This window comes from Manduca sexta, chromosome 21, assembly GCF_014839805.1.
Source record: "Manduca sexta isolate Smith_Timp_Sample1 chromosome 21, JHU_Msex_v1.0, whole genome shotgun sequence".
Taxonomy (NCBI): Eukaryota; Metazoa; Arthropoda; class Insecta; order Lepidoptera; family Sphingidae; genus Manduca; species Manduca sexta.
In genome coordinates, this window is record NC_051135.1 from 11,252,981 (window position 1) to 11,270,998 (window position 18,018).

At 38.1% G+C, this 18,018-nt stretch overlaps 2 protein-coding genes across 4 annotated transcripts in view; both read left to right on the forward strand.

The window, feature by feature from the left end:
* LOC115440140 (CCR4-NOT transcription complex subunit 6) overlaps positions 1-18,018 on the forward strand; it is a 251,861-nt gene that overhangs the window by 39,930 nt on the left and 193,913 nt on the right. The window lies entirely within an intron of this gene.
* LOC115440142 lies at positions 7,789-11,968 on the forward strand. The gene has a single exon (XM_030164327.2). It carries the CDS (start codon positions 7,986-7,988, stop codon positions 9,396-9,398), a length of 1,413 nt encoding a protein of 470 aa, XP_030020187.1. The 5' UTR covers positions 7,789-7,985; the 3' UTR covers positions 9,399-11,968.

Sequence of the window (18,018 nt, forward strand, 5' to 3'; positions counted from 1 at the left end):
AGTCGCTAAAACGATACGTTATGTTTACACAAACTTACAAACGAAAGTGAAATGTAAACACGGTGTATTTATCACGAAAAAAAGAATTTTTGAACTCGCCAACTGACGAGCGAGTCATTTCGGATAAAAATCGAAAGCAACCGAAACCGAAAGTGGATTCCGTTAATGGTGACAATTAACTCGCAAATACAACGTTTGTCGACTTTCCAATTCGATGGATAATGTTTTTACTTAAACCATTCGAGTCGCTTGTTTGTTCAGTGCGTTAGCGCCGTGAAATTTGCAATTTCATAAACGTTTGTAACAAAATAAACATGCTTAACGTAAACTATGACGGTTACGTTGAGCAACAGAATCGAATATGTTGCTTATACTTGCGGGTACTGGTATCCGTCCTCGTTTAGATTTGTCCTAGATTATAAGGTCCGCGGACGACTTAGTTATATAGATACATAGCAAATATCCTGTTTTTAGTTCCAATAATCTTTTATTATGAAAAAATAAAAATTGATTATTAGTTTTTATATCGGAAACATAAAATCTATTGGGAAAATTTCTCTTTAAAATGAATAAGCAACATTAATTACGTCTCACGTTAATAATTAGTGATGATGATCCACTAGTAAAATGCTTCCTATCAATTCGAATCCATTATTCGTAAAAATTTTAAGCGGAGTTAAATACACAACCGTCTCACGTAACTGGATGCTCTATCATCTTTTTAAGGGATCGTCCGGGACGCACAATCAAATGTCTAGACGTGACACCGGACGTCTTTTACTGAGTTATATTCTTTTGTATTTCAAACATATAGTAGTCCAGGCAGACATTGAACGCTGTGAGAAATAGTCCTGCTATTTTTGAGCCATCTTAAAATTTAGATTTATCACAAAAGCGTCATTTATCTAGCTTAGGTTGAAAAATTTATCAAGAGTGAAAGATTAAAAGTTTTTTTTGTAAATATCGTTTGAACCGTAACATTTATCATTAAATTCTTAAGGTTTTATGTCATTATGTCTAAATAAGGGTATATTTTCTATGCAAGTTTGTACTTTTTGATAAACTGCATGAAGAAAATAGATTAAAGTGATTCATTACCGCAATAAAAAATTACAATATTGGTATTTCTGATATTATAATTTATGTAGACATTTCAATTCAACATTCTAAATACTTTATTAGAACTTATATTTGCGATTCTTAAAACGAAAACTGTAATGCAGAATTCAATGACATTTTTATTACAATTAGAGCTGCAGCTTTTGCTCCTGACCGTTTTCAATTAAATGTAGTCGGATCAACGCCCACCAGATTGTGAATGAACAGTAAACTACATAATTTATTTACCGCTTGGTTGAATAAACGAGGGACATACATTCCACGTGACATGTACACTTCAATCTGAAATCCCAAGTATATTTTATCGCAATACGACATCAGAAATCTGTATTACACATTAAAATTTAACACGCCGGGCGAACGAGTCCTCCACGCTTACCAGGTCACTTGCTTAAAGTATCATAAGATTTCATTTTAAAGACCACTATCAATATTTTAATATCGTCACAGTGTTGAAATTTAATTGGCTCCAGTCGCTCGTGTACATTTCATACAAAGTTTCATTCAGATGTAAGTAAATATCGCGATATGAATGTGAGAGATTTGAACGATAAAATCTAACCACGTTTATCTGCATACAATGTCTGTTGTGTAGAGTAATGGTGTGCGGTCGACATTTACCAACGTGAACTGAACAAATTGATAGTAGAAAGTGAAGCACTTACTTATATCGTGGGTTTGGTACGCTTGTGTCTCGTTTTGATTTTATTGTTTTATGGCATTATTTACTAAGAGCATAAAGATTGCTTGCTAATTACTAAAACTGCAATTATACATAAATTCATTTAATTCAATTCGATCATCAACCTTAAGTATATATCTATTATGATTCACAAATTGCCTTTTTCTTTTCACTTTGTGTGCGCTACAAAAAACGCTCGTCAAGAATTACATAACTTGACAAGGGTAAGAATATTTTTTGATGAAATAGCAATTTCTTAATTCACCCTTAACCTAACCTTTTTTGATACGATTGTTTAATTTATGCTATAACGAGCCCTTAAATTATATTGGAGCGTGTAAGAGACTTTTGTGAATTGCGCAACGCAATTGAAAAGACAAAAATTGCCATTAAGATAAGTAAATGCGTACACATGTATCTTCAAAAATCAAATATCGAAAAGATTATTACATGGGTACTTATTTTGATGATATTAAATTGATTATATCGAATATTAAACATAGTTTTTCGATTACTTAATCATAATATATGGTTTATCCCACAATGGCTTGGCGATTTCAATTTTCGCAAAGGACGACGCTACAAAAAAATATGATTAAGTGAAACGCAGATGATAGCTAAAAAGATTCAGATCATCATCAACTCTAGTTAGTAGATATATATAAAGATACCGGTACTCATTGAGGTACCGCGGCTGTCGAGTATTAATATAGAAGGAAACCATGAAACAATCAAATCAACTCGAAAGTTTCTCATGACATTTCTGTTGAATTTGATGAACCGGTAGGAAGTACTCGAGCATCGTCTAATTCGAAAGTTTCTCATGACATTTTTGAACTACGTCGTTCATCCATTCACATGTAAACTTGTTTACACACAAACTGACATCCTTCAAAGGCGACGTTCACCGGCGGCGCAGCGTCCTCGCAACCAGTCCTCGCTTAATAACTTTCCCTTTAAAACTATAATCACGTTCTTGTAAGAGCAGTAACACGCAACAGAATGTTAGTTAACGCATCCACGCGAGAGCGAGAGTGGATGCCGGATTGATTTTGTCTTAGCACGCGACGTCGGGGGTCAATGTATGAGCGAGCTTTCTCTGAGCGCTGTGAACATACAACGGTGCCTGCGGAACACTAGTAGTGTTGCGATGTTGATAAACTGACCTGTATCATTGTACTGGATGACGTCTGATATTGTAGGATTAGAATATTTCTCGATTAAAGTGTCACATTGAACACAAAATTTGTAAAAATCTTAATTTCTGGGACGCTTTCTAAACCATAGACTATTTATTATTAATGTATATCTATAATCCAAATTAATGTTACATTCGTTAAGGCAATTCTCCAATATAATTAATGTGGTTTATATGTGACTTGTATGGATTTGTGGAAAGACCATCTTTATTTTTTTTAAAGAAAAATAAAAAGATATTTAAAAATAAAGTTATTTCACCGAACTTATTTTTAGATCGTAAAAAATCAAGTTTGGGAACTTGAAATAATTCCACTCGTTCTTGGACCGATATAGTTGAAGCAGCCTTGATGTGACAATTAAAATAATGTAATTAATGACAAGCATTGACTCAGTTCTGCATTCGGCCGTGGTGTTGGCAGCCGTCGGCTTCACCACGAATGTTTACTCCGCATAAACAGCCCGCACGAGACCAGATGCTTCTTGTTTATCTCATCTACATATCTGCGATCTCATCGCTTGGCCATTACGACAACTTATTGTTTCATTTAAATCCATAACATTTGCACGACATCAAATGCCTTAACGTATTGAACTCTATAGCAGTCTGAAAACGTTGTATCGACTGCCCCTTTCATAAATATTAATTATTATCTTTTGTTTGCGAGTTCGTTTCTTGTATTTTAATCAGGTGATAGTTGTTCGTGTGGGTTCGAGATGGTCTTATATGGGTAATTTACAAGTTTGCTATATTTGTTCCACTATAATGTATTAATGTAACCTTGAAGGAAAATTCGGCATCGTGTTTGTATCATTGGAATTAATATTATATTGTTATTTGACGATGTTTTTTACGTCATATAGCAAGTTGCCGTCACCATTGTTTAGTCCACATACATTTCTATCAAAAAAGATAAAGAAAATGCCACAGTCAAACTATGCAAAAGTAACAATAACAAGGTTCGTTCGTTGACACTAAAAACAAATTACGAAGTTAAATTTATACACAAAAGGTGGAAATTTCCATTTTCTATTTATATGTACCCTGAGTTTCGATGCCACGGTCGATGTTAAAAAAAGAACACCTTTTCTATTTTAACCCTTGTCAGAAAACAGGGGTCGCGTCACATTTGCACAAAAGTTCGTTTTTTAAACAATTGCACGGGTGTAGGTGCGGTTAGGGTTATTGCCTGTAGTGAACGTCCAAATGCTATTTTAATGTAACGGTGTCGTATATCGGGGTATAGTATGTCGGGCAGACTTTATAACCCTTCTCTTTCTTGAAGGGTACTGTGGACCGCAGTATATTTACTACGATATATATTTGTTTGGACAGTGTTAGCAGAATACACTCTACAATGTGTATAAAGTATTTTATACCTAACCTTGCAGTATAAAGCAACAAAATTTTAGATGATACAAAATTGCCTTTTCAGGCATTCAGAACACTTAGATATGTATACGAAACGTATTTATTATTTATATGTGTATATTTCCAGTGCCGCGGGAATACTGGTGTGTAATGATGCGCTTAGATATGTAGAAATCCTCAACGGGCCTGTTTAAAAGCTAATTGGGACGCGAGGGGTCACGGCTTTGACTCTTGCATCCGTACAAACATTTGCGCGACCTTTTAATATTTGCCTTTGGGCTGCGACACGGTTATGGGACTCCATACTATCGGCCATGTTGTTTACTATTACGTTGTTGTTTGAACAGTAACGCGATTTACGTGTTCCGTGATTTGGATGGTTCCTTTATTTGTTGTTTTGATTTTCAGTAACATTATGTATATTTGTGTTATTTAATATAAATTCTTCTATATAAGGTTTATTAACAATTCTTGCGCTTTCAGCCAACTCTTTGCTATTTTAGAAACCAGTTATATTATGATCGTGTTTGCCTAGTTGTTCGTATCGTCGATTTAGTCAACGACTGATGAGTATCGGATATTTTTATCTCCAGTGTGAGTATATGATATTTTTATCTCCATAGTAAACTGCTGTCGTATAATTTATACATCGCGGAAATTTTATAAAAAAAATCCAGTTCTGTTCGTCATCAAGTTACAATTAATTTTTTTAACATTATGTCATAATATGTATATCGAGGTTTGCGCGCAGGACGTGGTCAATTTTCCTTAACGCTTCATTCAGCTCTAGTATTTTAAAAGTCGGGACTTTCGCTGTTCCATTCAAGGTGAAGCCGAACACCATATTTCCATTGACATTGCTGACATTATACTAAGTAGTAAAACATTAGCATAATCCGATCTGATTGCACGTACAATAACATGGTTGCATACCAAACGGATTAGTGATTTAATCACAACATTATACGACGATAAACATTCAGCGATAGTGCGGAAGGTGCTGGCTTTATCTTAATTGATACACGCAAACTCTTGTCATTCCACGCTGATTGTTTTATCTACATCGGGGTTTCCTGTTGATCTATCGAAACATCCTGAGGTATGTCGTGCCATCAGTTAGACATTGTCGATCATCTCTCCAACCCAACAGTCGGCTTGCGTCATGAAAGTTGTCCCATATCTGTCGCTATGTGTATATGCTAAATGTACATAGTAATGTACATGACGGTTATTGAAAGTTTAACTGTTACTAGACGAAGCATTGTGTTTATTTAAGAGCTAGTTGTGTGCAAGTTATGAAGTTACTCCTATAGGGATTCTCTAGCAACGAAATGGAAATCATTAGTCGGATTTACCACCAACTTTGATCTGGGCTTTGGTCTCTTTAAAGTTGTTTTCAGCAATGAAAAGTAGTATAATTATACAAATCGGGTTTTAAACTTCGATGTGGAGATACAGAACATCAAAATATTATGTCTGCAGCCTTAGTCCGTAACTTTTAAACCATAACTCGTTAACGATTTTTGTCTCAGTACACAATATATGTTTGCTATACAACACACTTCACATATCGGTTAGGTATGTTGGTTATACAGTGAGAGGCTCGTGAGTGGTGAGTCATCGGGTTCACTTTCACCCGCCCCCGTGGGCGCGGAGTTCGGTGCGCACGTCGCGACACGGGACCGCGACGGGACCGCTCGCCGACCGGTCGTGTCGAAATTCTGAAGCCGGTAGCTGTTGTGAGGCAATACAGCGTATGAGTCAAAAGAAAAGTCGATACTGTTTCATTGAAAAGGTTTTTTGTAGGTTCGTGTGAGGGTAATGTACCGCCATATTGTTTTCAGGTCGCAAATATTTATTTAGGAAATGCTTGTTCACTAGCGCCTCGATATTTATCGTCTTAGGCTATCTGCACTATATGAACACAATCTAGTTTACTTGTTAGTGAATGATTGATCGACACACATGAGGTATCCTTTTGGAACTCAGTTGTGATAAAGGGCTCATGCACTAGTCCAATGCTTGATGATGCTAAATACATTACTTAAATGTTATTTATATACAGCATTTAATTCTAAATTAAGATATATTAGCGTCAAAGACAATAAAATACCACATCGCCTCGTAAGCGTCACGTTGTATATGGTCGACCGGGTCGTAAAAAGTTTACGTATAATATAAAATTTTGGTACTGTTCACAAAGGAAAGATGTTTTCATATAATTTTTTTATAGCTCTCAACCGACGCGAAGTCACTTTGCTTAATTTTTATGAATTTTTCAAATGATTTTATATTGGGAGATAACTCGCGGTGTACTAATGGAATGTTTAATTGTGGCCCATGTTGTTGTTTTGTTAACTTTTATTAGTTAATAAAAGTTTTATCGCTGCGTACCATCGTGGCCGCGTGGAAATTTATTCAAGACACTTTTAAGGTGATTTTACGTTTCCGCATTAGCTATTTAAATGTTTGTGCGTGTGGCGTTAATGATGTTTTTATTGTTTTTGGCCAGTTCCTTGACACTTGGGCTCAATTCTGAAAGTCATTTATTCATTGAAGATTTATAATGAAGAGGTGACATTGCGACGAGTGTGCCATTGTTTCATTATATAGAGCATTTTTTTTCTTTCAATTATTTGCGGTAACTTGATTTAAAGTAAGATACATTAGGGGCACTGATTGAAGTTTTTAACCTACGTCTGACAATAATATTATATTAAAAATAAAAGAGCGTAGAGCTATATATCTAGTCTCTACCAATTAAATTCCAAACTCGTCGACCTCCCAAGCTGTATTTTAGTGAACAAACTTTCTGATTAAAACAATAGTAAAAAAACGTAGCAGTACCCACACATACGTGCCACTTTTTATAGAACTGGTGATGTTACTGCATTAATATTCGAGTAATTTGAATTCCAAGGAAGAGTTGTTGGCTAATCTTACTTTCCATTTTGCCCGATTCGTATTATGTGGCAACGATTTTTTTATTGATTTCGTTTTGAACGTAACATAAAAATAAACTGATGATTTTAACGAAACCTATGCGCGCTCGTAACAGCTGATTGGAGATTTTTTATTGTTCTTATTTATAGATTCATAACATTTAAAAAGAACCTAGATACATATTTTTAGCATTTTCGACGACTTTCTATATTTTTTATTGAACTTTAAAAACTTGAAATCAATAAATTACTTTGCGTGTCTAGATCCGCTCTATTAACTTACAAATCAAAAACCTATAACATAGGTTATTTTTTATGTAGACCGCAAGGAAAGTAAACAAAGACGGCCGGTTTAATTGTAAAGCGATTAGGGTTGTAAAGTTTCCGGCGCGAGTGGCTCGGAACGCGATAGTCAGTTGCGTGGCGCAGCAGTAGGCAGCACTCCCACTCGGCAGCGGCGGCGGTGGCGGCGGCGGCGGCGGGCGCGACTCGCGGCCGCCGGTACTCGTTCACACCAGTCCACAGCCGACTGCCGCGGCGAACGCACGCGGGCACTCTCACCACACGCCTCCGATGTTAGATTACGATTGCGACATCGCGACGCGCCTCGGACTTTTGCCGTGACAGTGAAATTAAATTTATCGAATATGGGTTAAACGGCCCATCGGACGTGATGAGTCCGGGCGAGCGCGCCGCCCTAGGGCGCCGCGAAGCCGCTCGCCCTCAGTATGCCAACACAGCACCGGGTTTCCCGCCGCCTTACTATCCGCACTACGGAGTGCCGCATCCTAACGCCTGGCTCGGTGCCCCGCTGATATCCATGGCGGGACGTGCACCGCCGCAGCCACGGAACAACCCTGTGTCTAAGCTGGCTATGCACGCGCAAGGTGTTCCGCTAATCATTCAAAACAGACAGGACCGGCGAAAATACAACGCACCGGAACAGCGCAACCACCGTCCATCGGCGCACAGTGAAACGCTCACGAGAGGGGAACGGTGCGAGCCAGCTGAGGGTAACCGGCCGCGCAACCAGCAGCAGCCGACGCGCACCGCCCGAGGCGGCCGCAACAACAACACGGATGCGGTCAGCGTCGCGAGCGATGAAAGTTCCGGCTCGACGAACTCCGAGACCATGTTACCCAGGATAATCAAACCGCGAAAACGACGTAAAAAGGATAGAAAACCTAACAACATCGTACCGCACGATTTAACAGCTGCTACTTTAGAACTCGGCGACGTCGATCATTGTGCGGTTTCGAGTCTCGGTGCTCCGCATGGTGTTTACGATGATTCTTATTGTCGGGAGATGTCTTTACCGTATCGTTTAGATGTGAAAGTATTCGAATACCCCGAACCGGTCCCGGAAACATATCGAGTGGCGGCTTTAGGAGAAGCGTTGGAAGCCAGTCGTTTCGGTTTGGGTGAGGCCACCTCACCTACGGAATCTGCAGTCAGCTCGTGTCAGTGTCGACTTTGTGACCCTGTAGGACAGATTTGGGATACCGAATCTATCGCGGATTTGCTTGCTGAAAACTCTAGTAGTGATTTCGCTCCGACCAAATTGGAAGATTCTATGAAAGTGGTCGGTCCCCTGGGTAGACGAGGAGCTGACACGACTTTGCGACGCAGCTGGAGTGATCCCTCGTCGCGGGTCCCAGAGCGGCGCGAGGCTAACAATAATGATTCGTATTCTGCACCTAATCTATATTCGCTATTCCCACCAACGAGACGAGCTAGTTCACCCGAACCTCGGTCTCCACTTGCTTTGGAAATATCTTCAGAGATCGTCACTTCGATGAACGGTCACCGCGACCTGGAAATCAAATTGTTCTCGACCTCGCCGCCGGCTACGAACTCCGACCGACGCTCCTTCTTCGCCGACAAAAGTGAAAGTGCTGTGAACAGATGTACGATCGCGAGCTACGATATCAAAGTGAACAGTGCAGTGATCAGTAGCGGAGTCGAATCTAGTGTTAATGCCCATGGCAAAAAGAGTGAAGACGTGTCGAATGTGGGATGCCCGTCGGTGTTCTCGGGCGGCACGCCCTCGCGCAATATTTGTGATTTAGCCTTAGTTTCTGCCTGAAGTACTCGCGGTGGAGTGGTATGTCGGTCCCTTCGGGCATTCCACTGGCTCTCCGCTCACCATTTGAGCTGGACTCAAATAGTCACAGCGAGGCACGCACGGAGCGTCTCAACGCGACCCTTTAAAATTGAGATCTCCGAATCGGTTTCCTTTAGATTCTATAATTAATTTATTGCTAACAGTAGCTTAGGAAACTTATGTGGAACTTTATCTGGTAATACGTAGATGTATGTTATGAGTCGCCGTTTTTCATCGTTAAAAATTTATACGTTGATTTAGCACAGCATAGTAAATTACAGTGTTACATTCATACTTAGATTTTATAGCGTCTTTATTGCTTCTAAGTTGCTTTGTGAAGTTCAAACGCATCCGTAATAAATTCATCGTAAAGGCGAATACAAAAGAAGTGACAGTCGCGATTGTAGTTATAAATTAATTGAAATCGCAAGACGAATGGATGCAACGTTGTGCAAAGCCTCAATAACTGGCGATGCGCAATTAGCGTTTCACACTACTGACACGGTTCTCGTGGCTGCGTCGGGCGCGGAGGCGCGGCGGTGCGCTCGCTATTGCGGTTTCCCGCGGTTTTCACCGCGCACGCCGTTCCGGGTGGCGCCTCGTGCGCGCGCGCTCGCACCGGTTCATAGCGCTAATGACTTTTTTCATTCCATCTCTTAGCTCTCTCCGTCCATTATGTTTTAAAACACCATTTACCGACGTAGAGGTAAATCAGGTGCCGCTATTAATATTCTTATCGATGTTTTTACTTTAACCTTTTAAAACACACGCATTTGTCACGTTTGAATTATCAGCTTCCATTTCATCACGGAGTTTATTTAAAATCATCAATCGACACGTTTTCATTGGGTAGTACTTCATCGCTAACCGTCGCCTTTCACTGCACGTTTGTCGTTCGTATTTATTTTATCATCATCATTTTCTTTCGGATCGTATTAAGCATCATCGTCATCATCCACCACAGTCATTATCGATATCATTATCCGCGCGCCATATCATGGAAGATAACTTGATTCATTACTGCAATCGCAAATCTCCACACGTCAATGTATTGTTGGTATTTATTATTTGTTTGCACTTACCCGGTCGAAGTAAATAATTATTTTGAGCAGCGGGCTCATTTGGAATGGCGATGACACAGATGGTGGATCGTTGATTCATTTGTGCGATTAAATTTTTTCCGCGCCATCAACCCTGGTCCTGTTATGTTTGTTTGTCGAACAAGCCCGAAGACAACGAAAGCCGTTAGTTTGTTTTAAATATCAAACGGTCCGATGTTCAGTTGCGATACAGTTAAGTCACGGTTTAGTTATATAATTACGTTAATCTAGAATGCACCATTCATTATCATATTATAATTGGCCGAGTCAGTAAACGTACAGCAGTTGTGTTATTTAGACGCAAAATGTTCTGTAACATTATTTACACCTACGTTTTGGCATTTTTCTAATACCAATGTTGTTTCGCTTTATTTGCAAGTTGTATCAAGGCTTCCAGTTTGTCAACTGTAAATGTGTTTTTATGTTTTGGCTAACCAAAGTTTATGAAATTCGTTTCTTAAGAAAATAACGTTCTAACTTTATGCCCGCTTCATTTCTAAATTGTTGCCGTCTGTAGGAAAATTTTATGGTTTCAATAAATTATTCTGTATCAGTGCTGTGTTAAAGTGTATCGTAAAATCCGTTGATAAACGGCGAATTATTATTTTTTATTATTCTTGTCTCCGGATGCTTTCTGTTTGTGTCTTAGTTTAAGTGAGGGTCCAAGGGCGCGTTGCACCAGATAAAGTTCCGTAATGTAGATAATGTGAATATAACTAAGTTATTGAACGACTGTACAGCTGGTCGCAGTCTCTATCGTTGGGTTTTACACTCCACGGGTTGTTTCTATGGTTTATATTTTTTTGTTTACGTTGTGTTTACATGTATTCTTGGGCGCGTGCGTGGGTCGACATGATAAATTGGTTCTTGCTTCACTTTTTTCTTCACGACAGGCACTGCGCGGACGGGCACCTCTCACTAGCTCTTATCTAGTGATATTCATTTTAATGTGTATCTCTCGGTCCGTCCGAGATTTGGTTATTTATCGATGTCCCACTGTGTTTTAACAGATGACATTTGGAGTTGGGCCTCCTTATTTATGTAGACTTTTTATCTAAAAGGAAGGGGGCAATAGCTTCTTTATTACGTCGATAAATTCTACTAATGTTATGTCGTTTGGCGATAAGATATCGAGAGTGTACGTCGCCAACGCGATAGAAATTAAGTTTCGAAATATTCCATTAAATTATGTTTTTAAAGGGGAATGAATGTGAGCCCGTAGCGCTGTGCCTGCGTTTGTGGCGGGATTTATACGGGGCGTGGCGCCGAACGTGCTTGTAAAACTCAACGATACCACTCTAATATAAACAAAATAGGCTATGTCTAACTACTGAGTGATTGCATTTTATACATAAAAACTTAGTGTTAAATGTTTGTTTGTGCATGTCGTGAGGCAGGAGGTACACGCCCGCACACTATTTTTGTACAATAAATACCATGTCCTGATATGAACGTCCGTTGTTTTATTTCCAAGCTGTGTTGTGTACGCGCCCGCCTTTGTTCTGAAGTGAGGACAAGAGTGGGTTGCAATTGGGATCACCTATGTTACACCGGGATTTATACTGCCCTAAGCGAGATAAGTGGTGAAACATAGCTGTAACACATAAAACATACATTGTACTAATCTTTTTTCCTGACTTCGATACCAATGCACGATGTTATTCCAAATATTTTTTAATTGATACGCTGTTACACAAACTCTTGTTGCGTACATGTTGTTTCGTAAACACTCGTTTTTTTTTCATGCCATTGCAAAGTGAAATCGACAAGCCCCATTCTGATAAAAATAACTCAACATGGTTACGTAATCAAACAGTACGCAATTTGAAATTTATGAAATATACGTTTGAAAATATATAGAATAACATCGTCCGCCTTATTCGGATAGCTCGGCGGACCGCGGCCAAGAATCCCTTTGCGTTAGAATGGGCAGATGCCCTTTAAAGAAACACATTCGGCGCTGTATTGTCACTGTGCCGTATTGTAGTTTTTCGTATGCCCACTTTGAAATGTAAATTCAAATCGGGACGCGGGGATGAATACTGATAAAGACACGCCGTCAATAAATACATCTCCGGGACAATACGACGAAATCAATAGTCGGAGCGTTCCTTTACACAATAATAACAAAAAAAAAAACATCGTACGATTAGAAACGGCCGCTGAAAAATCATAAACTAGTTTTGTAAACACGCACGAGGTATTTGCGTAACGTTCAAAAGTAGACTTTCTATTGTGGCCGAACAGCTGTTCGCTAGTTACGCGGCCCACCATTGTGCTCTTATTTGCAACGGATACGCTCTGGCGTAAATTACAAGCGCCCGTCTAATCATCGTCCGTTTGTTCCCCACCCGTTGGGAAATAAAAACTTTCTATGGAGAGATTATTTTTTGAGGGAAATGGTCCGGTATTGTGTTGAATTTTATTGATGTTTTTGTCTTTTATTCTATTAGAATTCAAATCGTGCTAAAGTCCAATAAATACGTTTTAGAAAATATGAAGTTGATAGGACCAACAAAATAATCGTATTATAAATTGTTGTGAACGACTTGTCACTAGAAATACAAACTAGCTATTGAGGAATATGCTAAAATCCTCCCGCTAACGACGTTTTATGTTTAAACTAACTTAATTGCGTGCATTTCTTGAATCACTTGCAGATTACGCTTTCTTTCTTAGGTAACTGATTGAGAAAGTTAAGTTACGTAAGTTCGTGAATAATACAAGGATGTAGATAAAGGTGTGTATTTATTCTATTAACCCCGCGTTTTTTTTCACATCCGCCGTCACGTAACAGGTTTATTCAATAATTGAGATATCCAACACATAATTACGACGCTTGTAATTATTTCTTCTGCGTTAATTGAGCTTTATTCACAAAACATGTATTCAAACTGACATTAAGAGATTATTATAATATAATCAAGGATTGCCACTGACAGGCAAATTAACCGAGCCTCTCTCAATGATGTGTGTAATGATATGTATGGTTAATAAAATCAGACAATCAATTTTTAATAATCCTATTTGTGGTTTGGTCTGTTTTATAATTTTATTATCAGGGTTATTTGTATGTTATTTATAATATACTGTCTATTGCTGAGCCTGGGCCTCCCCTACTACTACGGGTTTTAGACCTTAATCCACCACGCTGGCCCAGAGTGTGTTGGTGGACTCAAAATATGCTCGAAATATTGTGTGGAAAAAGAATGTGCGAATAAATGTTTTTATTTGTATTAATAAATACTTATGGCGAATTCTCAGGTACGTAAATTTCCCCATTACCTTTTCCATCACCTTTAAAGCGAGCAGTAATTGATAAACAATACACACGTAACTTCGAAAAGCCAATGATGAAAGCTTAGGGTTTTGAACCTGCGGTCATTGGTCTTGGCAGATCATTTCATTCCCAACTAGGCTATCGCGAGGTATTGTAATTCTTAATAATTCTATAAAAGCTTGTTTACATACATCGTTTAATTGTATTATCACCTCTAAATGCCTGTAACTTGGGCCTATGTTTGCCCGGCACAAAAGCGTATGCAGAACATGTACACGTTTCGCTTCCCCGGCAAGGACACTGGCTTGGTCAATGTCACGACGAATGTTTACAATAAGATTCTTTTTATGTGCGGTTTCTCATGGAACTGCGCAGACTTGTGCGTCGATCTGATCCCGCCAAGGATTATCCTATTTATCAATGTTTGCGTGATCTTTTAACGCCGTTCGCTTGACGCTCGAATATTTTTATTTATCGCGCATTTCGCGTTCTAAATGTGTTTGGACTGAGTCGTGAGTGCTCACGTTTTCCTGGTTATTTGTCATTTAAATAAGTATATAATAAGATTTGTTGAATTTTGAAGCACCAGTTATTTTGAGCTAAAATAAGATGCAGGTATGAATTGGACTGAAATTATTTGCTTAATTTCATTGTTATTATTGTCCATTTAGAAGATTGAATCAATCAAAAACATATTAAGATTACTATTACATTTTGATGTACGCTATGTTTGTTTGTTTGAGGAAGTATTACTTTAAAACCAAGCAGCGAAACGATTCCAACCGCGCGCAGTTCGAACGATTGTAAAACAAGTCTTGAATCTAAAGAAAATAACCCGGTAATAACTTTAACCACATAACCATTGGATAACAATGGGTCGTAGACCATAAAATTAACACTTACGTTGAAAAAGCAATTGAGTAATAAGCCGGGTAATGTATATTGCTTCGATAATTTATCGTTTTATCAAAGAATGTTACACCTTGTCTCACAAATTTGCGATAATCGCATCACCATCGTCTGCGAGATCTACCGAAACTGTAGGACTTAACGATTACTACCATATTTGTTGAAACTTTCTCACAATATTTATTTTGCGTCGTATCGACTTAATCTGCTCCATTTTGTTGCGCGCACATCCTCTCCGTCATCTCGATTAACCTTAATCCACCACCTAATGCGTTTTCTTTCAACCGATGTTAATTACACATGTGTGTATGACTTGATGAATCTATTTTCGCCACAACTGCCAGCGGATATATCGAATTGAGCTCGGTGCGGTTTCGCCCCGTCGAATAATCAGGATCGCAGTTTTAGGACTCATAAACCGCGCAAGGCCGTCAGCTAGTCACGGTTTTGTTTAAGCAAACGGAACAGTATGCGTTATGATGTTGTATCAGTTGTGTGCGGTCTGGGAATTAATTTACTGTTTGCAAATCAAAAAACAAGTTTATGGTTCCAGCAAATATTTGCAAAAATCTGAATAAAAAGCGATGTTATTCTAAATACGACGAGCTTTTTGGCTATTGAATTTTCTATTTCTAAAGTACTTATGGACGTTGCACATAAAATATACAAACACGCATTACATTTATGATGTTATGATGACAGCGCGCAGTACGTCGTTACTGTTTTGTTGTTGCGACTTGCGACACATGTTACTGGCATAACATTGCTAATATTGTGTGAGATTACTGCAAGATGAACACGCGTTGGAAAACGGATGATTTGTAACCTGCATTCCTGTTCGTGTTGCTTTATGAAGTTAGAACTTTATTTTTTGTAATAGATCTCTCTGTAGGTGCAAATGGTTCACCTGATGGTATATGATTATTACTATACAATGTCATCGATCTCTAAGGAAAGGGATGGAATCATAATTTGGATCATTCCGAAATTTCGTTAGTTTACTTACTGTCTGAAATCTACTCATTACATGATAATTGGATTTCACCTCGATCCAAACATAAGACTTTAACTGCCACTTAACTAGGCTAAAACTCAACGAAAATATTATTATATAGCCCACATTGGCCTCCATCCAAAAGAATCGAATAGGATAGATATTCCGCGTCGACAGCTTTATTTTTTGCCTCCATTCGTACTTCGCACAACTGACGGCGAGCGGCAATAACAGTTTATAAGGAAAGTCATACCATCTGGTACCTTAACCCTGTTCTTATAAGGTATTTAAAACGTAACGTCTACATCAAATGCTCCCACGGTCACGCACAGTTAGTACTACTTCATTAGAATATAATCCCAAATACTTGCGCCACTTGTTTCCAATATGGCGGTGACCAGAATAGATCACGGCAATACCGTGGGCGAACTCCATAAAAGACGGGCATACACATAAGTAATTTGAATTAAAATACCTTGTGATACACGGTTTTATTGTATTGCTTTTAAATTAATAGTAATAAGAATCAAAATCTATCAAATTTATGCTTTACGCAGGATTTGATCTCAGGATTTCGTCGTTCGAAATCATATCTACTTATAACTTGCAATATAGTAAGTTATTTTATACCTCAAATACATTACAGCGAAGTTCTCACGTTTAAATTAATGCTGCATAATATTATTAAAAAAAATTGCTGAGTTATGTGTTAATATTATTTCTGAAATGATTTATCTATCAATTATTGTAATATATTCTATTAATTAACCTTTGTCCTTGTTCCCGCTTCATAACAGTCGTACCTAGTTTAAATATGCCTTTAATTTATGGGTTACTTATATGTTTTCCTTTAACACGACCTTGCTAAGTGCATGTACACCTCAGAAGTATGAGTGTACTCGTCAAGGACATTTACACATATTTTTTCGAGAAAACGCAAAAAATTATTAATACACATACCTCTTTTTAAATTTAATATTAGTTTTATTAATATCTATTTATAGGAAATACTATTAATTCATCAAACATGCAAAACGTATACAAATTTTAACGATGATATCAATCTTAATAATTTGTCTTCTATAGCCCATAATACATTATCTTTTATAGGTTTATGACTTATTAATCGTCATCTTATCCTTCAAGCTTAAAATGGATGTTTGGTACAAACAATGATGTCAGTATGAGATGTAAGAACATAATCGGAAGCCAAACCTACCAACGATTTGTTTGATGCATTATGTTTTATCCGGACAAATTTCAGAGCATTGTGGGTGTTAATGATAAGTACATAGAGATGACAGTTTTGTGGTTATAGGCATTTTTTTAATATAAGGAAAAGGTCGATCAAAATCAAGGATATGTATTCTTCTTTACAAGTATAAATATGGTGACATTGTCGTTTATCTGATAACGTTGGTTTAACAGGTGTTAATATTAGATTATTCCACTTATAATGATTAATTCGCTTCCCTGAGTAAAATATATATACTGTAAACGTGTACAGGGCCCTTATTTCTGTATGATAGTGTAAACGCGTAACGCGGCCGTGTCATGTTATCTTTGAGAAATGTGCGTGGAATGGTATTCTGTAAGCCAAATTTCTATAGTCCTAAACATGATGTGTTGTGTTACGTGCTTGTTACGTACTGTTAAAATAACTTGCGGGATAGAGAATAAGGCCCCAGATGTATAGCAGGCTATGTGGTGCGATATCTTGATCGACCTCAATCAATTTCATCAAAGTTGATTCACCTTCGTATTATCTAATTTCTAATCGTATTTAACAAACAAATCTGCATATTTACCTTTATATTACAACAATAAATACGAACCAGGAAGGTATACTTGAAATATATACAATATAATAACAATCGCCATTGCCGAGCACGTGGTCCGTGACCTTGCCGCTTGCCACACAAACGGCGCGTCCGTGTGTCACCAACGTGTGTAAACATAATAACACACCATGAAGACAATGTTGGTAACGAGCGTGAAAGACAGACGTCGTGAACTTGTTTTACGATGACGACTGTTTGCTTCGTCGTTTCGACTGTGGACAATGTTATGTAGATGATTTTGTTCCTTATGTTTCATAGTGTGATGCAGGATTTGGACTTTAAAATCGCTCGCTGTGTCTCACATGGGAAGGCGATAAACTTAGTGCAATATAGTTGCGCCTCTGTTAATATGGTGATAAGGGAATTAGCGAAGTCCAGGTTTTTTACATGGTTCTATAAATATATTGTCTTTTAATGAAAAAGACTCGCGGAACAAATCATTATCGATTTTTTACTTGGCTATTAAATTGTAGTTAGC

Bases quoted from the DNA above. Each gene is read 5' to 3' on its own strand.
- LOC115440142 (XM_030164327.2), top strand. From the start codon at position 7,986: ATGAGTCCGGGCGAGCGCGCCGCCCTAGGGCGCCGCGAAGCCGCTCGC.